At 38.5% G+C, this 14,181-nt stretch overlaps 1 protein-coding gene across 8 annotated transcripts in view; it reads right to left on the bottom strand.

The window, feature by feature from the left end:
• The window catches only part of tbc1d4 (TBC1 domain family member 4), a 115,514-nt gene that overhangs the window by 33,530 nt on the left and 67,803 nt on the right, over positions 1-14,181 (bottom strand). For 5 of the 8 annotated variants that reach the window (XR_010004395.1, XM_008106895.3, XM_062975571.1 and 2 more), the window contains 4 exons: positions 13,655-13,777; positions 8,999-9,073; positions 7,582-7,808; positions 3,374-3,523 (listed from right to left, as the gene is read on the bottom strand). Coding sequence is in view for 7 of the 8 variants with exons in the window: in XM_008106895.3 (XP_008105102.1) it covers positions 3,374-3,523; positions 7,582-7,808; positions 8,999-9,073; positions 13,655-13,777 (575 nt within the window). In the remaining variant the exon portion in view is untranslated. The remainder of the gene's footprint in view (positions 1-3,373; positions 3,524-7,581; positions 7,809-8,998; positions 9,074-13,654; positions 13,778-14,181) is intronic. The other 3 variants (XM_008106892.3, XM_008106893.3, XM_008106894.3) reach the window with 3 other exon arrangements.

The raw sequence follows: 14,181 nt of genomic DNA, 5'->3' as shown, positions 1-14,181 counted from the left end.
CTTGTTGGAAGAAAGAAGGGATATACATGAAACAAATCAATAAAACATAGAGAGAATCCATTTGTAAATAAGAAACAAACACTCATATCAATACTTATCTGATCTCCTTTTTTATACATAAGATAGACAACTGCTGAATTCAGTTGCTTGGGATTTGCTCTATTGCCCAGGTTACAAAGATCCAATTAACAAACTACTCATAGTTAGGAACAGAGGTGAGAAAACAGTGAGAGAAATCTACCCCTAGGAAGGGAAATTCACTCCTGTAAAGAGTTATCATGGGAAAAAGGTTTCTCCAGTGAAGCTTTATCACCAATCCTTGTTTCCACAACAAGCCAAAATTTTCAAAATCCACTATCACAGAGAGAGAAAGTGAGGTGAAATCTTTTGAACAGGGGCACAGACAGCAAAATAAGCAACACGTGGTTGTTAATTCTTCCCTATGCTATCCAAAGCTTGTGTGTGTTCTTAAGAACAAACCTACAGAACTTATCTTGTTCAAAACTTGGGGTCTGCCTGTATACCATATTTACTTGAGTCTAATGCTCACCTTTATTGGCTAAACTACATTGCCCAAATAGAGGTGCGCATTAGATTCAATGGCACATTAAAATTGTGCTCATAAACCTATATACGTGAAAAGGTCCAGTGAGACCCAGATGTCAAGCAAGGAGGCAGGGGTGAAGAGGCTGCTCCCGGCCAGGGCTCCGTAGAGGAAGAGCACCCAGCTGGCAACCCAGTTATTCCTGCTGCTTAGCTGTGAAGGGGCTGCATGGCCTTAGAGCAGTGGTTCTCAACCTGTGGGTCCCCAGATGTTTTGGCCTACAACTCCCAGAAATCCAAGCCAGTTTACCAACTGTTAGGATTTCTGGGAGTTGAAGGTCAAAACATCTGGGAACCCATAGGTTGAGAACCATTGCCTTAGAGCCTCTCTGGGCAAAGAACCGGAAAGCATTGCCCTCACTGCCTCCCTCTAGGCAGGGTTCAGCTGCACATTCTGCCTCCCAGTGCATTATCATACTAAAGCTGAAGAAGTAGGCAAAGAGAATGCATCCCATCCTGTAGAATTCTGGGAATTATAGTTTAGTGAGACCCAGGATCTCTCTGACTGAGTACTTTATAAGCCCCAGAATTCTATAGGAGGCAATCCCAGGATTTCAGATTGGATGCATACTCTTTGCCTACTCTTTTAGGCAACCCTTGAGGTGTTTCCCCACCCACACCCCACACCCAGGCTCAGTGCTGCATTGTTCCCAACTAGCCTCATTTCACAGGCATTCAGTACTCATTAAGTCTAGAAATTTTAGTCAAAAATCAATTTTAAAAAACGGGGCCAACTTATTCATGGGTCAATGTGAGTACTGTACCTTAACTCTTATTAAAAGAAGGAACGATCCCATTCTCTGAGTAGAGTTGCAAAAGCTAAGAGCTTAGTCCATCCCAGAATTTTTAAAAAATCACCAACTCTTTCTCCTCTCTCCATTATGGCACCACATTTTTGAAAGCTTGGGTGGGGAAATGGCAGTGGAGGCTTGGGCGGCTGGCCCCTTTAGTCAGCATTCATGCTGTTCTGCGCTTTACCTGTTCTGTGCTTTACCCACTTCCTTTGATTTTGTTTATGGGTGCTAATTTAACTAGTTTAACCCTTGTTAGCTACTCAGCATGTCTGAAGTGTAATCTTGGCCTATGCTCCCTGCTATCCATTCACACTTTGCCCCTGGATTTATCTTATTTTTACTGTTTGGCCTTACCCTAGCTCTTACAGGTATCTTGTTCTATTCGGAAATTAAGCCAATTGGTTGTTAAATCACCCAATTGAGTAATCTGAAACTATCTTTATACCTAAAGAACACATTATTTATTTATTTTATTATGCTTAAGCTGTTTTTTTTATTATTGGACTGTTGTATGCTGTATGTTGGTATTGAATGTTTACCATGTGTAAACCACACTGAGTCCCCATGGGAGATAGAGCGGTATATAAATAAAGTTTTGTTGTTGCTGTTTGTTGCTGTCTCTTCTCTGCACAATGACCCTTTATTTATCTGTGGGTAATACCATAACTTTGGCTTCCAAACCTCCCTTAACTTATACATGAGGTCACTTTATACACAAGTATATAAGTATTTTACGGTAGTAAAAAAACACATAACACTGAATCATAGATAGCAGAACAGTCTGTTTTTATGAGCAACCACATTTCAAAAGCCATTCAAGTTATATATTTTTTCCAAAACAAACCAATATAAGATTTCTTAAGAAACCAAAGATGGAGAAGACGTTTCCAGCATTCATCATGTGACTTACAAAGATGTATTCAGTTGTAAGAAAAATCTTTTGTCAATTCAGTCTCCAAGAAAGAGAACAGGAATGGGTCTATATAGATGACTTTGCATAATAATCACCTTCATATTTTGGATCATACTGATAAGTTACACTTGTTATGATGTGTAATTGTGTTATGAGTCCAAACATTGCTGCGGCACTGGAGCAAATATTCAGGGGATCATATAAAAGTTCACCTTGTACACCAGTTTCACTCACATCAAAAACCAGACTCCACTATAGATGGTTCAATTTACGTTCCTTATTTTTAAAGCATTTATCAAAAATAATTTCAATGTTAGTCACACTTGAGGAACTCCTCCCATCTATAGAACACTCTCAAGATGCTAATTAGTAGAATGCACACTAAAATCAACATTGCCAATGCTTAGCACACACAAAAAACAAGCTTGTTTTTTTTTTAAAAAAAAACTCATCATGTATTCTTTACATAGTTAATGCAACGATAATGTGAACTTGGTTGAATGTTTGCAATCTCATAGCCTTGCTTGCAATTGTTTAACAAATATAGTCGTTTGTAATGTATAAGATGTTCTAATTAGCATATCTTTAAAGATAGATCATCAACAACTGAGGTGGAAAGAAAAGTATTTGCCATTGTTCGTGGTCAAAATATATAAAGGACTTTCTCAACCAAGTCTAAATTAAGAATATTAAGAATGTTGGTGAGATGTATAGGGGGCCTCCAGAACAGAATATTCTGTATCTCACACCTCAGGTCCTTTTTTAGAACAAAAAAAGCCCCCTTCAGTTGTTACAGAATAACATCATGAGCTTTGAAGAAGACCCTCATGATTTTTTGCCGCTTAGGTCTGGCAATGTTGATATATATATACACAGATAGATAGCAAGATGTCTTTGTTGCAACTTCAAACAAGCATTTCCAGAGAAACGCACTGTTCAGAGATTCTCGTGAAATAAAGTATACATCTGAGCAGTGAGTGGCAGCCAAAAAAGAAAGTCCTACTGCAAGCCAGCTTTGTAGGAAGTGCAATGTTGCAGGGCAGACAGAAGCCAATGCTCTCACCTCTTGGAGAGTTCATTTTCGGACTGTGGAGATGGCTTTCCTGAGCTCTGGTAAAAGCTTTTCAGGAAAGATGGGGCAGAGAAGGAAGAAGGGAGACTGGATGATGTAGATGATTCACTCTCACTGTAAGTACGTCGGGAAATTGCTGGCCTGATAGCAGGCGATAAGAGAAAATGGAGCAAACAAGTTTCAGTACAACATTTTTCCAAGAACTCTTGGACTCTTGTCAATATTCACCATATCAGAGACTGAGATCATCTTAGATCTAAATCATAACTGGTGTTATCACCAAAAATGTGTGTGAATTAGCTGCATTATATATACAGTACATTGTTAAGTTAAAGTGATGGGCATAAATCTGAAAATAACCCAAACTGGTGGCATCATGTGCCTTGTTCCACAGCAGAACTCTGTTATGAGGAACCACCCAGATGTCAGACCTCTTCCCCAAATTTCATTACATTTTAAAGTCCCAAGCCCTGTGATACACTGAGATCTAGGGGAAAGTTGAGCCACCAACATACCATTGGTTAAATCTTGGGCTGGGATTGAAACCATCAGCCTTGCAATTAACTCACTCCTGTTCTTCAGAAATCTTCAGAATGATTGTGAAACAATCATTCTGAAGATTGTGAATCAATTGCATTTGCATTTGTGAAATGCAAATGCAAGGGAGATGGACAATTGCTATTTTTGGCAGCCATCTCTATTTTTATTACCTCCATCCATAATAGCCTTTCACCACCTTTGCGTGTGTAATCCCTAAATGCCAAAATTTCTGTATGTGTTTAATGTACATTTTTATTAAAGTTATCTTATACAGTCATTACCTCTATTTATATGTAGGGTTTTGCAATTCCATAATTCCTATCACTGTTTTCTGCTAGTGCATGTGTGGATAACAGTTTGTTTGCTTCTCACAAGATAGTTTTTTAAAATCCCACTTTATCAAAGGTTGTTATTAAATAACAGAACATACTATAAAAAATAAATCCAGATAAAATTGTTATTGGGAAGGAAATAAGAGAAACAAGAAATTAAATTTACTACCCCAATTACATTTGAAATATTCAAACTAGCTTTTATACATTTCTTTATTTGGTGGGAGGATAGGAACACAAATACATACAATAAAATAGTTTCGAGGTTTTTTTTAAAGAAGAGTGGGCATTTCAGTCTGTGCTACTAAACATCTGAGTCTACAGATATGCACAAAAATAGCCCATCATCATGCTATTCTAAAGCTGCTTTTCTTTCAGAAAATCTGCTGATAAAGCATAGCTGTAACTCCACAGTACTGGGCAAATAAATGCTGCTTGCAAGCCTAACACAATAATTGTCCAAGTTTCCTTTTTCACTGCACCATCATGATTAGAGTTTGAAAAAAAAAAAAAAAGAAATTTATCTGCAACACTCAAGGTCACTCTTCTCCCAAATAAAGGTAGTCCCCAAGTTACAATAATCTGACTTGCAAACAACTAATAGTAAAGAACGGGGGTGAGACAATAGGAAATGAGAGAAATCTACTCCTAGCAAGGAAAATTCACTCCTGGAAGAGTTATCATGGGAAAAGGTTTTTCCACTGAAGTTTTATCACCAATCTTTGTTCCAAAAGCCTAATTTTTCAAAATCCAATTATGATAGGGACAGAAAGTAAGGTGAAGTTTTCTGAACACCACGAGGTGGTAACCCTTACCCCCTATGCTATCCAAAGCAAAATATGTAAAAAAAAATGGCTGGAATTACAATTTAAAAACATACTTATTTGACTTGCATACAAATTCAACTTAAGAACAAACCTATCTGTAACTTGGGGACTGTCTGTAATGGCTTTTGCTCCTTCCCCCCACCCTTAAATAGTATATTAAAAAGAGTTCCACTTTAGAGAAGCTGAAGATGGGGAAACTGTAGATGGGAAAAACTTTAGGTGCTGTGGGCCAACAACATCTAGAGAGTCAAGGGTTCTTCTATGCTGTCCTAAGCTAAACTACTGATACAGACAGAGAGAAAAATTCTGAGATAATACTCCCCCTTATCAAGCAAACCTACTATTTAGGGCAATCTGCGGTGATCAGTTTGGGTAAAGGTTACAACATAGAGCTAGAGAAACATCCTGAACTTTAAATGGAGCTATAATAGTAGCACAACTGCACACAGGTTGGGAAACTGAAACAAGGGGCTTAAACTGCATCTGCCACACTACATTCTTGTTTGACTACAGGCATACATACAAAATGTACTGAGTGTTGGATATCATTGAAAGTATAACCTCTGACTGAGGAGGAGGGGATGTGTAGTTCCACAGCAAGGATATCACCCATTAGGGCTTCTGGTGGCATTGTAATAGCCAATTATATAGTTAATTTGTTTAACAAGCTGTCACATCAGACATTTGGACAGAGAAAGAAACCAAACAAGACTGATCAGAACATTAGCCTCTTGGAAACCTTAACTTCTTTTACCCTGGAAAAAGAACAGAAAGAGCTCTAATGTAGAAATATTCTTATACAGCTCTTTCTAAGTGTGCCTCACGAATCCTCCCATCTTGGATAATATAGGTAATGGCTTAGTACTAAAGGACACACAATTTAAAAGAGTGCTGTGAGAGTGCTTCATGGATTTTTATAGCCAAATTCTGTAGTAGTGCTCAAGAAGTTTCCGGTATACACTCAACCCCTGCAAATGCCCACATGAGGAACTTAACTCTACAAATCTGAATGCAAGTAGATTTTGGCATTTCAAGTTTTAGGATATTATTCTCAAACTTGGAACTGATCTACAATATTAAAGTATTGCAGTATTATTGTTATTGTAGTGTAGGTTTGAACTTTGAATTAACTAGAACTCTGGAGACCAAGATTCAAATGCCTGCTCAGCCATGGAAACCCACTGGGTGAACCTAGACAAGTCACACTTAACAAATCTTGCCAAGAAAACACCATGATAGGTTTGCCTTACAGGTGCCATAAGTTGGAAACAACTTGGAAGGCACATAACAATACGTAATTACGTCAAACTACCAGGTTTCCAAATTGCATTAATCTGCAACCATTGCCTACTCAGAAGCGTGACCGATGCCCAGGTAGTTATTTACAAGATTTCATGCTTACAGAAAAAAAAATTGACAGCAATTGCATAATAATATTCAACATCCATAAGCATTATAGGATAGTCTAAGACTACCAAAGACCTATCTACTGTCACATATAACTTTGTCATAGCCAGGTTATACTAGTGCAACATGGGATACACACAGGGGAGCCTTTCTAAAGTGTGTGGAAACTGTATTTACTGCAGAATGCAGAGGGTAAAGGGATAAAAGGGAAATAGATTTCTGAGAACATGTTACTCTAAAATTATTTGATCTCCATTTGTTACCTGCTTGTTTCAAAAGCTGCCATCGTTAATGGACTAAATGTAACCTTCCCTGTGTCACACTATTAAAAGGAATGCAAGATATGGCCTTCCTACATTATTTTTCTTCTCACCAAATTTTCAACATTTTGAGATCTAGATTCTCAAAACTGAGTGAATGACGCTGAATGGGTGCCACTATCAGTTTTGTTCCTGCTTTTGTGTTGCTTAACATCCTCACTGCATAAACTGTGCTTTTTGATAGATCTTCTTACTATATTGATAATTTCTCAGCCACTTTTTGAGAAAACAAACGGCCCATAAATGCTGAGAAAAAACATAAAGTGCCTGTGACAGATTTTTGAACAATGGAGAGAGAAGTGGACTTCTTCAACAATAACGCAGAATAAGAGTGAAGTCTGTCCAAAAACATAAAAGACCCTGAAACAGACAGGCTTTATGAAAGCTCTAAGTGCATCTTACAATTTCTTTTTTTTTAACTGCTCACAAATTAATGGGTCTAGCTACTTTTCTTTTTCTCTCACACATTCCAGCCAAGTTTTCACAAAAGAACTTCTGAGCAAAATGAACTCAAAAGACCACTTCCTAACATCCAAGCAATACCTATTATACCAGGTTCTTATTGCTTTCTAAATTGCAATGAAGCCTAATAATATGTGCTTAGTCGCTTATTAAAAAAAAAAAACCCTGCTACTATTCTGAAACTGCTCTTGACCTTAAGTTCCGAGATATGTGCCACCTTCAAGGAAAAATCGAGAAATTGAGAGCAACCATGCAAGTTCCATCCCTTATTATGCCAAATCTACAGCTGCATGGCTTGACCCTAGACTCACCTGCCATGTTCCACAGAATTCTGCCTCAGGAGGGGAGACTTGACACTTTGGGACCTCCCTTCTTGGAAAGTGATCCTCTTCTTTGAGCTGGAGGGCGGGTGGCTGAAGGTGTGGGCCCGCCGTCGGAACTGGGGTGAATCAGAATCCTCCTCAGGGAAGGGCTGCCAGGCGGACGATATGGGCGACGCAGGAGGGGTCAGAGGAGGGGACTCCCCAGAGGAACAGTCCTAAAAGCAGGCAGGCAAAGACACGAATGAAGATCTTTGTCCGATCTGACCCACAACTTTTAAGCATGTCAGAGTGATCTACTGCTTAGTGAAGGAAAGAGCTGAAGCCGCTCGTTCTTCATAAAAAAGAAACCAGACTATTGTATGCTAATGATAGCTGTGCCAAACATCCTTTGCCCTGGGAAGTGCCATGTCCTCAGACAATATCACGACAAACTCTGAACAGCGCTCAAAAGAGTCAAAACGTTACTAGATAAAAATCTGGGGTATGCAAAGAGGAAGGAGAGGGCGGAAAAAAAGCAAGCCCCAGGCCTGAGTTCCAATCCATATTGGCTTCTGCATTCATTTCCTTGACATATCATGTACAGGGTTTCCTGTCTTGTCAAAGCAGTATCCTGGAAAACGGCTCTATTATTTTAAAAAGCTATGTTAAGCGCAACAGGAAAATTAGAAGTCACAAAAAACATTCCACGTCCACATCTCTCAGGAGGAAGGTAATCCCAAGTGCTTGCGTAGCTGAGAATTTAAACAGGAAATAAATGGAAAGTGAACAACGAACTGTTTTTGTATGCTGCACAGGCAAGCTACCAGCAAAGAATGATAGATTTAAAGTGTCATGGCTTTAGAGATAGCAAGTGAATTGGCATAAACAAAGGCTTTTGGCTCTACATGTTTATTTCCCCCAAATGAATTCACTTTCAAACTGCCAAAAAGTCACTGACTTTGTGCCTACAAAGTAAATAGGGTTTTTAATATAGTTTGCTTCTGTATTATTCTGGGGATATATAAGCAGGCTAAACCTGCCCAGCTCTCTCTTATAAAATATTTCAAAGCAGCCTTGCCAAAAATGTTCGCTATTATTAGACAAAACATATATATATACACACATGCACACAAATCTAGTATTCTGCTCGCAAATATTTGTGTCCATTTCCTCTTTAATCCTCCTAATTTTTACAAACATAATAGTTTGACATTAACTACAGGCTTCAAGGTAACGGGCTACTTATATACCATTATTTAAAAATCTTTTTACAAATATAAAATAAACATACTAGAGAAATTAAGATGGAGAGAAATATGTGTGCACACATACATACATGTATATGGGGCATAAAAAAGAAAATAAGAAAACCCAGTCTTATATTTCATGTTTTGACATCATTTTTTTTCAAATGCATGTTACCTACTTTGTCAGAAGTGAGGTTGTTGCACCTTTCAAAACTGTCCATGCTCCCCAGACGGCCGCGCATTCTGTTTGCTCCCTACAGAATATAAAGGCCATTCTATTATACCCCACTTTCTATTTTTGTAATTTAACATATAAGAAACATGCTTTGAGGTATAAAAAGAGGGCACCAAAGAGCAAAAGGACAGAGTCTGGGCCTATAATGGACCACTGGCATCCCACAGGCTACATGTTCACTAAAATGTATGATTTCCTTGTATATCTGTCTGAATCTGGGGCTTCCCTATCATGAGATTCACTGGAAGAAATGTGCCAAGAGGAAGGCGTGTCAAGCAAACCCTTGTTGAGATCACCTTCCATCTGGATATCTGCGTCCTCATTGTGGAGGAAAAGACACCAGAATAGGTCTTCATAGTCACTTATAAATCCACCGCCAAGACTCTACCCTTGGAAGACAATCATACTCAGCCATGAGTGATTGCCTATGATTATGATGATGATTCATAGAATCAGACTTGGAAGAGATCCCGTGGACCATCCAGTCCAACTCCCTGCCAAGAAGCAGGATTCAATGGCAAAATTGGTACTACTTTCAAAATAAGAGTGGATCACAAATACTGATGTGGTTTTAAGGACTTTCAGGGTTAAATACACAATCATCCCAGAATAGCCATGAATTCTGCATCCACAGATAATAAAAATAATAAATAATAAAAACTTTATATTTATATTCCGCCCTATCTCCCCAGTGGGACTTGAGGTGGATTCCAACATAAAAAAGACAAACAATCAATTTGTTTGTTTCAATCCATGAAACAAATAACAACATAATAATCCCGCATAAGCCCACATATGAGAATAGCATTAGAATCTAACATCAATAAATCAAACAAAACATAATCAGACAAAATTATATAATGACATAAAATCTAAACATAAGACATCCACAATTCATTTACAGGGTCCAACTAAAGTTCACAAAGTTAACTGTGTGACTAGAGATGGTAGCTGGGCTAACATAGAGGGACAAAGCCCAAATACAGTAATAATTCTCAAACCAGAGGTCAGGTAGTTGTTTCTTGTTATCTAGTCCTCCTCCTCAACATATGCTAGTGAGCAAAAATGAGTCTTCAGATGTTTTTTGAAGGAAGGGAGGGAGGGGGCCATCTTTATTTCTTTTGGGAGGGATTTCCAACGGTGGGAGACGATCACGGAAAAGACCCTATCACTCGTCCCCACCAGCCGTACTTGAGATGGGGGTGGGACAGAGAGCAGGGCCTCCTCTGTTGATTCCACCATCCACAACATGAATTTCTTTTTAATTCTAAAAAGCAAGACTTGGTTTTACTACATCACTGTATGTAACACAGCCCAACCAAAAAAAATTCTTGGTGTATTTGTTTTTAGTCAGTTCCTGGGATTATTAGGGACACTGATCCAGAAAATTACATTAGATTGACCACTTCAACTCTAGTTTCTTAGATATGGTTATGATTTCTTATGGATAAGCAGATGAAGACTGGTCTATGGTATTTGTTCTGTATCTCAAAGACAAGAGCTGAGCAAACTGGTGCAATTCTTGGGATCAGCGGGTCAAACACACCCAGAATCAGGTCTAACATCTGAGGCATCAAAATGTGTGTTGGCCAGTGTTAAAGGGCTAAAGCATTCATGGCTTTTGATATCCATTTGGGGTTCTGGAACCAAACCTAAGCAGATGCAAAGGGCACATTGTACACATAGAACTGAGTGCCGAAGAAGGTACCCCTTTCCTCCCATAATCAAAGAACTGGCCAATTATAGCACTGAAATCAATTTATAACAGATTAGTCATGGATGATACATGCTAAGTGGAATCCCTGAGAACATGGGTGATTATCTATGTTCTCAAAAATCAGTGGTTCTCAACCTGTGGATCCCCAGATGTTTTGGCCTTCAACTCCCAGAAATCCTAACAGCTGGTAAGCTGGCTGGGATTCCTGGGAGTTGTAGGCCAAAACATCTGGGGACCCACACGTTGAAAGCCTCTGTCATAAATTAAGCTGGGGGCAGCGCAGGATCAAGCCAGGGCCAGATGGGTTTCCATGTGGGATGACAAAAGGGCAATGTGGAGCGCTGCCCAACAGTTTATCCCACTGTTCGACTGATTTGCCATGCTGCCTCACAGATGCCCATGCCATCCCCCAGTTTGAGGACCTCCATATGATGAGGTCCTCGGTTAGTAAATCTTATTTTCACTAAGTTTTGTGCATTCGTGTGCCAATACAGATAATAGTATTGGTTCATGCCATCAGTTGGAGTCATACAGGCAAAAGAAGATTTAAGGAGGAAGTGCTATGCTACAACTACTTTTAACCATACTTTTGTGAATCTGTTTCAGAAGTCCATGAAATCAACGCAGCGTTTTGGCGACGATGCGCAGCTGCGGGAATGGGTGACCAGCTGGTTGAGGACGCAAGTGGCAGAGTTTTGTGGGGAAGGAGTTGCGAAGCTCATTCATCGCTATGATAAGTGCCTAGATTTGAATGGCGACTATATTGAGAAGTGGTATTTGGGTGTGGCTTTCAACTGCATATGGTAAATGTTTTCTCCTATACTTTGTTCATTTTTAATTCCAAAATGTAATTTACTTTCTGGATAACCCTCGTATTACATTTTCATTGCAAAAAGTTATTTCATCAGATAAACACAGGGTTTGATATGATGACCTATATTTACTTTTAAATGAATGTCATTTTCTTTCAAGATAACTGAACATTTGTACACCTAAAACATGTTGAACAGAATTCTTGAAAGTGAAACTAGTATTTATTGGCAGACATGAAACAAGAAGACAAATAAATGGAGGTATTTTAATAGCTCAGAGTTTTGCTTCAGGGAAGCATCAATATTTCCTTTCGATGTTCAAAAAATGTGCTTACTGTTCACATTACATTTTTAAGCTACCAAATATTCAGCTTGACATGCCTTGAAAACAAGAGGCATATGTTGCAGTTATGAGCTTTTGGGCTGAATACAGGTTACTGCATATTTATTCAGTTAACTGAAAACTAATTTTGTCTTTCACCCCTTCACTATCTACCCTCAGATAGTGTCTCAGCTTTTTCAACTTACAGTGAAGCTAAATCAATATGAAGAAACACAACTATGGGGTTCCTTGACTGCTTTTTCTTTTGAATTTTTCAGTTAATATAAAATATATCTATGAGATACTGTTGTGTTGTGGTATTTTAATATTGTGGGACATTTGGAATCAGCATTTCAGATACCAGTAACATTGATATTAGGCCCAACATTGGTTTCTTCTTATCATTCTCTTCTTTCCTCCTCCTGAAAGCCAAATCAGAGGGAAGTGGGAAGGGAACAGTGGCTATGACCATGAATTTTAGTAGCCCTGCCCCAATTTGGGATAAGACAGCCTGATTGCACTGGATTTGCAATAAGCAAGCCAAAACAGTAATTCTTCTATATTTGCCTTTTTCTTCTGCAATTAAGTTCTGAAATCAGAACATGCATATAAACATGTTTATTTGTCACTGAAAGTAACGTTCGGAAATGCCAGACTGGTCACTGATACATCTAGAGAGTGATCATATAACACTTATATTAAAATCTCTTATTTGGTTGCCAAGTAGTATCATTACTTTTAAAGCCCTACACGACTTGGGTCCAGGTTACCTATGGAGTCATCTCCTCTCATACAATCCGGCCCCTATTCTTAGGTCCTTTGGGGGCCATTTACTCCAGTCAGTTTGGACTAGGCTAATGATGACTGCCCCTAGACAGAATAACCTGCCAGAGAAGATTTGACAGCTGATTATGCTGTTTGAAAGTTAAAAACAACAAAGATCTGTATCTTCTAGGAGGCCTATTCAGATGATTTTTAAATGTGCATTTTAAATTATGCATTGCTTGTTTTTAACTGTGTTGATTTTATTTTTTTTAAACTGATGTTTTAACTGGGTTATGAGTTATGTGTTTTTAACTGATAGTTTATGTTGCATTTTAATTTATTGCTGTTCCCAATCCATCGGGAGGTGGGCAAGAAATAACAATAACAACAACATGTAGTGTGAGAAACTGTGCATAAGAATGCATACAAATATTCATGTGGGCTTTTTAAATGAGAAATGAGTCAAAAGGAAGCTAATGCACACAGAAGCCAAAGCCAACAAATTGCCTAGTAATGCCGAAAAATCTTGCTACAACTTTGAGTTCACTGGATGGCCCCTGAAACTGGACGAAAAGCATTGCTCGAAATAGAGATTGGTTCCTATCCAACCAATATGAGAAGGCATTAGTAGATTACTTGTGATATTGTTGATAACACAGAAAAATTATCTTGATGTCTTCATTTTTAGGCCAATTCCTGGGGTTATTTGGGGAACTGATTCAGAAACCCATATCAGATACACCACATCAGCTCTAGTCTCTTAGATATGGTTATCATGGTTTTCTATGGACAAGCAGATGATTACGGGTATATGGCATAGGTTCTGTATCTCAAAAACTAGAGTTGATAAGGTGAAATTGGTGCCATTTTTGGAATCAGCTGGTCAAATATATCCAGAAACAGGTCTAACATTTGAGGCACCAAAATGTGTGTTGGCCAATGTTATCTGTGAAACATCTATTGCTACTGAGAGATCAAACTTACCCTTGAGAAGATGTTTTCAAGAGAACTAGTCAAAGATTTCTTGGCCTTGTTTTTCAGAATGTCAAGTTTGAATCTGCCACCACTAGCTGCATTTTCAGGAATTGTGTTGTTGGAAGCATTCTGCTAAGATAAGTTTTGTTATCAAACAATCAACGGAAAGCATCCAAATCATATTATCATCCCTCTCACCTATATCTACCCTGTTTCCTCTAAAATAAGACAGCCCCAGAAAATAAGACCTATTAGAGGTTTTGCTGAATTGCTAAATATAAGGCCTCCCCTGAAAGTAAGACCTGGCAAAGTTTTTGTTTGGAAGCATGCCTGCTGAACAGAACACCAGAGCATGCAGGATTAGTAAATGTATGTACCATAGAGTGTTGTATATGGAAATAATGGTAGTAACAAGAAATTCTTGATAGGATTCAGTTTGACTGGTTATGCTGATTTGTGATGACAACTACTGTACAGTATATAATAAATGTTCATATTTTGTTGAACAATAAATGTGAATTCTTCTTCATGGAAAA

This window comes from Anolis carolinensis, chromosome 3 (assembly GCF_035594765.1).
Source record: "Anolis carolinensis isolate JA03-04 chromosome 3, rAnoCar3.1.pri, whole genome shotgun sequence".
Taxonomy (NCBI): Eukaryota; Metazoa; Chordata; class Lepidosauria; order Squamata; family Dactyloidae; genus Anolis; species Anolis carolinensis.
Note: the sequence above shows the minus strand (reverse complement) of the source record. Positions and strands in the feature narration are given on the sequence as shown.